Source organism: Rhagoletis pomonella, unplaced genomic scaffold (genome assembly GCF_013731165.1).
Source record: "Rhagoletis pomonella isolate Grant_MI unplaced genomic scaffold, Rhpom_1.0 Rhpom_scaffold_06424, whole genome shotgun sequence".
NCBI classification, from domain to species: Eukaryota; Metazoa; Arthropoda; class Insecta; order Diptera; family Tephritidae; genus Rhagoletis; species Rhagoletis pomonella.
In genome coordinates, this window is record NW_023464955.1 from 1 (window position 1) to 6,456 (window position 6,456).

Genomic DNA, 6,456 nt, shown 5'->3' on the forward strand with positions numbered 1-6,456 from the left:
GCGGTTTTTGTATTAATTGATTAATTTCCCTCTCTCAATTTTGAGTTAGCTCACTTTCTAGGTGTGCGATCTGATATGTATATACACAAATATTAAAAGGCCTTAATTAAATTTTGCCTTTACATAATTACATACGTATCTTCGCATGCTGATGTGCATTCCATACTTTAAATTATCTTTTCAGCAACCGTGCATCTATATATAAATATGTATATCGTCGTTGAAAGTACACAACCGCGTATCAAGAGAATGGAAAATCTCGTATGTGAGATTGTCCAAATTTTACAGGAGAGAGTAAAACCTATCTTATTTCAAGACTGCTATCTCTTTTATCCCTAATTAATTGTATCTTTTATATTAAAATATCGATAGTTTGGCGTGATTGGTATAAGGTTTGATTTCAGGAATTTTCGTTGAGCAAATTTCATTTTTGGCACAAATTTCAGTTGCGCTGTTCTGCAGAAACACTATACGCAATTTTGCACTTTAAATGACAATATGTAGATATGGATACACTATGTATGTGTACGAGTATCACAATTAAATTTATTTTATACATTGATTTCTTTTTGCTCTTTGAAAGTTGTTCAATAGTATGCGGCATCACCTTTTAAAAAAGAATCTCGTCAAACGTAGGAACAGCAATTCATGCACACACATACCTGCGTAAATATGGATGTGTATTTATATATACATCTGCGTATGTAAATATCCTGCAGAAAAAAATTATGAATTGATAAAAATAACCAACTTGTAGCTGGCTGTTTCGCGGAATTTCTGTAAAATATATAGCTTGTAGTTAGCTACAAAAAGCTAACTTGAAACTAGTTGAAAAGTAATGCAGGAATAGTGCACCTACCTACTTTGAATACACTTCCCTTCTGCACTTCACAAATACTTTTTCGCATGGAGAAAAAGTAAAAGGAAGATTGAAGTCTTATATTATAATTTTAAGGTTATGTCTGAAGGATTTCGAATACAGCAGAATGGGTAAACAAATATGAAATGTAATAAAATAAAGTAAATAAATAAAAACGTAAAAAAGTTATTTTTCTAATTGATATTTTAGGTCCAAAAGTAGCTAGTTACAATTTAGTTGACATCAAATGCGGAGGAGTACCCACCCTTGACTACAACTAATGCAGCCTATTTCACGGCTATCGCCATAGAAACATAAATAGTTAGCTTTTCTCTAAGAAAATATGCAGATAATAGTAAGCTTTAGTTCCTTTCTAATCAACTTCAAATTAACTTACAGTTATATACATTTCCCGCAGGGTATTTAAAAGCTGATGAGTATGAACACCCTGCAGGAAAACCTCTGAACTGAATTTTTATGTTGCCCTTTATTCACATGGCTTACATTTGTCGATGTTATGGGCATTCAAAATGCAATCGATCTTTTGGATACTTTAAATAACTTACAGAATTTACCTAAGAGACATAGCGAAATACGTTGTGCGTGAATTAGTGTGGGTATGTTTTAACCATTTGGTCGATGAAGAATTGAAGCGCAGTCCCATAACAATCATGGCTTTGAAAACGCAGAACAACTGGTCCTTCCTTGAGTTTGTCCCACAGGGTTTTATGTGTTCATGCATACCACGCAATTAACTGAATTATTGAACTGTAAAAAACAAGCAAACACAACAAATTCATATAAATATATCTTAATATTAAATATGTACATTAGAGTGGTCCAATTTTTGTATGGGGGAAAAAAAATGTCATTCTAGAAAACGAGGCATCCCCTTAGTTCTTTTCCGTTTGATATTTGTAATATCTACACCAACTTTCAATTTTCCCCTGTAGCCAATACAGGGTGCTCAATGACCTTGGAAAAAATATTGGTAATTTTTATTAAAACTACTGTTGCCATGACAACTGAAGCTTGTGATATTTTTTTAGATAATTTAAATTTGAAATGTTCTTAGGCTGCTTAACCTACTATTTGATTAATATGAGTATAATGAGCATCCTCTAAATGTATACTTAGAAAGGTAAAGTTTGGTATCAGCGCCTCTTTCGGCAAGAGGAAAAATTTTGGGTAGGTGCCCCAAACCCTATCTCGGAAAAATTTTTGTGGACCACTCTAATGTACATACATATGCATATGTAGGTATGTACATACATATTCTATATGAATTTCGGAATGGCAAAATTGAGTGCAATATACAATAAAGCTCCAACGCGAAAAAAACGCATCTGATTTGCAACTATTTTAATATTAAATATATAAAAACAACAACAGTTTACATGGTGAAGTGATTTCGAATAATAATTTCGCTCTACAAATATTCCCTCTCGCCCGTATTTTGGTATGGCTTAGAATCGTGCTGATGCCGACAAATATAAGATGGCTTGGGTTTTTTTTAGAAAACAAGGGCACGCAAGATCTATGGCGCTGGCTTGGGCATAATGTACGCAAGGCTGATGACATTCCAGTGAAAAGATCATTCGACTCAGCGACCTTGGATGGACAACGAGAGCTAGAGCGCCCACGAAGCAAATGGAAGGATAACGAAGGACCTATCTGCAGTCGTAATGAACAGCAGGTGCAAATTTGAAAAGAAGAGGGTCAAAGTTTTTTGATGCAAAAAGAAGGATAAGAAGAATAAGAAGAAGGAGAACGAATAAGAATAAGAATACACGGAACAAAATGAAGATGAATATGGAGACAAGTACGAATACGCTAAGAGCAAAGACTAAACAAAGACGAAGACGAATAAAACGACGATGATGTAAATTAATACGAAGACAAGGACCAAAACGAGTATGCCTATGAAGACAAAGACGAATATGTAGACGAATACGGAGACTAATGCGTCAACTAAAGCGAAGACGAAGGCGGAAATTAATACAAACGAAGGCAAGCAAAAGACAAAGTCTAACATAAAATATTGTTAAACGATTTTCCATCATCGTTTGTCCAATTTGGTTGGAGATAAACCGGTTTCGGCATTGTGCCATCTTCACTGCCCGTCTGTACAATATAGATTTTAAGGAGAAACTAATATGGGGGGTCTTTATTAGAGCAACAGAAACCAAATAAAAAGTGTTTCGAATTTTCGTCTGTCTGTATGTTTGTACGCGCATCATTCAAAAACGAATGGATAGAATTGAATGCATTTCTCACCGATGTATTTATAGAGATCTAACTTAAGAAAATATAGGCGTGGTACCACATAAACATACTGAATTTTTGACAACGCATATCTCCGAAAATATATGCGATGGGGTACTGGAATTTGAAATGGATGTATATGAAATCAGTACCATGCTCACGTAGAAAACAGAAGGTTATTGGAAAAATGGCGGTGGCATTTAATCTATCGAATAGATAGTATCTATACAAGTAATAAAATTGTAACAAACCGATATCTATGCATTATAGATATTAAACAAAATTTTATCGGGATTTTATTAGAGCAACAGAAGCGAAATCAACAATTTTTTATAATGGCTCATAATGGCTCATATCAAATGTTGCATATGAAGAAATTCTTAGTTTTGGTTGTTTAATTTTGCACAAAAAAAAAAAACGCTTCTCAACTCATTCTCAACTCTCTCTCCAAAAACTTTTATATTTTTCGTACGTAATCAATTTCGTTTATCAAAAAATACGCGTCTTTACATATGTATATAGCATTAATACGTACATACGCGTTAAACCCATTAAAACCAACGCGAAAATGCAACAGTTATAAAAATTTAAAGAAAATGAACAATCGCAAAAGCTGATAAAACAAAGCTGAATAAAAATTTCAGCAAGCATTGACGCCAACAACTACAACAACAAGTGCCTCATGTGTATGTCGTGTTAACACAGCCACTGTAGTAAAATGTGTTAGAGTCAACAAAATTTCAAATAATCGTTAAAACAATTTTTATGTTATGCGCTTTTATTACTTATACATGTTTTTTTTTTTATTATTTTACATTTTTCGATTTTTGGCTTTGAATTTTTTATTCGTTTTTAAATGCTTTTATTTAGAAGCTGCACATTTTTATGTTCATATGCACATGCATGTTTGTACATGTGTATAAATGCTTATATGTCTGTATGTGCCAGAAGACTTCAACTTGCTGAAAATTTACCATTATCGTTATTTGGATTTTTTTTTTGTGCTTCAGCAAAAAGGCGTCATAACTTTGATCACATAATGATGGTTTGGAACTGAATAATGGAATCGATATTGATACAGATATATGTTGAAAATACTTATGTATTTAAATATGTATTTGTATTTGTATATGTGCATATAAAATGCACTCATAAGCTTATTATACTTTATTTACCAGCTTCGCATAATTGTAATACTTATAAGCATATTCTTGATACATTAAACAGTCAGTCCACTCATAAACCTCAAACCGTCGTGTTCTTTATTCTCTCTCTACATGGTAGCAGAGCAAGGTTTCTGCTGTAGTGTCGGGTGTCGGAATTAAATAAATAAAATAAAAATCAAAAGTGCAAAATCTGCTGTAATAATAAAAATAAAATAACGCTTCAAGTAAGACTTTGAATTAATATACATATACATATATATAAAATTTATAAGTGAAATTATAAGTTAAAATGGAAAAGGGTTTTGAAGTAGAGAAACTCAAAGGCCAGGAAAATTTCCACAACTGGTGTTTCGCAATAAAAAATATATTAGCATTCAAAGGTCTGCATAAGTGTATAACCGATCCTGTCACAGAAACAAACGCTGAGAAATTAACTAATTGCAAAGCCCTGTTAGCTCTAAGCGTAGCGCCATCGCTGTACGTTCACATATCCAGATGTGAAACAGCGCTAGAAATATGGCAGAAACTAAAAAATCTGTATGAGGACAAAGGCTTAACAAGAAAAATTGGGTTATTAAGAGGCCTGATCTCTTGCAGATTAGAAGACTGCGAGAACATGCAATCATACATTGATAGAATTAAAGATAATTCTAATAAATTAAATGAAATTGGTTTTGAGATAAATGAGGATTGGCTGACGGCGATAGTATTGGCTGGTTTAACTGATGCATATAAACCATTTATAATGGGAATTGAAGCATCAGACTCACAAATAAAATCAGAAACAATAATCGCTAAACTGTTGGACTCTGATACCAACACAACCACAAAAAGTGATGCATTTCTTAGTAAAAAAAGGTACGAAAATAAGCAAAAATACTTACAAAAGAAAAAATGCACAACTTGTGGAAAGAAACATGCAGGGGAATGTCACTACAAGAAAAATAATGCACAAAATGGCACAGCAAAAAAATGCATTCACAGCGTTATTAACGAAAAGAAATAACGACGACTGGTATCTAGACAGTGGTGCATCGTCTCATATGACACCAAACGATAATTTGCTCACTAGCAAAAAAAATTCACTCGTTGACAAAATAATGTCAGCAAATGGAACAGCTATGACAGTAAGTTGCGTTGGCAAAACATCACTGAATATCAACGGGCCAGAAATTGTAGTTAACGAAATTCTACACGTGCCCGATTTATCAGTAAACCTTCTGTCAGCTGCAAAAATAGTGAGTCAGGGGAATGTAATAAAATTCGATGCAACAGGCTGTACAATACTTAACAAAAACAAAGAAGTAATTGTACAGTGCAAAGCGGAAAATGGTGTTTACAAACTGAAGGGAATCCAAGCAAAATGCTTGTTATCAAAACAAACAAATAACAACGCAATGCTATGGCACAGGCGACTTGGACACATAAATTTTCAAAGTTTAAAGAAAATGCGTGACGGCGCTGTTTCTGGTATTGATTTCAATGACGACGATCATGAAATAAAAAATTGTCAGATATGTCCCAAAGGCAAACAAACAAGAATTCCGTTTAAACAAAGTAACTCAAAAACAACAAAGCTACTCGAACTAATACATTCTGATCTATGTGGACCTATGGAAACGCAATCTATAGGACACGCCAAATATGTATTAACATTCATAGATGATTTCTCCCGAAAATTATTCGTTTACTTTCTCAAGTCAAAATCAGAAGTTTTCAATAACTTTAAAAATTTCAAAACATACATTGAACGCCAAACTGGATCTAAAATCAAAACAATACGGACGGACAATGGTGGTGAATATTGTTCAACTGAATTCGACAAATACTGTAAAGAGAATGGTATCAAGCATCAATTAAGTAATGCATATACTCCTCAGCAGAATGGAATTGCCGAAAGAATGAACCGAAGCTTAATTGAAAAAGCTAAATGTCTCCTGTTTGATGCAAATCTTCAAAAATGTTATTGGGCAGAAGCAACAAATATGGCAGCCTACTTAATCAACAAAAGTATTTGTTCGTCGCATGGAAAAATTCCTGATGAAATATTCTATAAAAAAAAAATAGACATATCTAACCTAAAATTGTTTGGTTGTGAAGCAATGGTTCACATAAACAAAGAAAAACGTAAAAAATGGGATCCTAAATCCAAGAAAATGTTTTTCG

General features: G+C 33.3%; 1 protein-coding gene across 1 annotated transcript; it reads left to right on the forward strand.

The window, feature by feature from the left end:
• Nucleotides 1–4,479: 4,479 nt before the first annotated feature.
• LOC118755505 lies at nt 4,480–5,451 on the forward strand. Its single transcript, XM_036490339.1, has 2 exons — nt 4,480–4,514; nt 4,575–5,451. The coding sequence occupies exon 2, from the start codon at nt 4,580–4,582 to the stop codon at nt 5,294–5,296; it is 717 nt and encodes a 238-aa protein (XP_036346232.1). The 5' UTR covers nt 4,480–4,514; nt 4,575–4,579; the 3' UTR covers nt 5,297–5,451.
• The last annotated feature ends 1,005 nt before the right edge of the window (nt 5,452–6,456 follow it).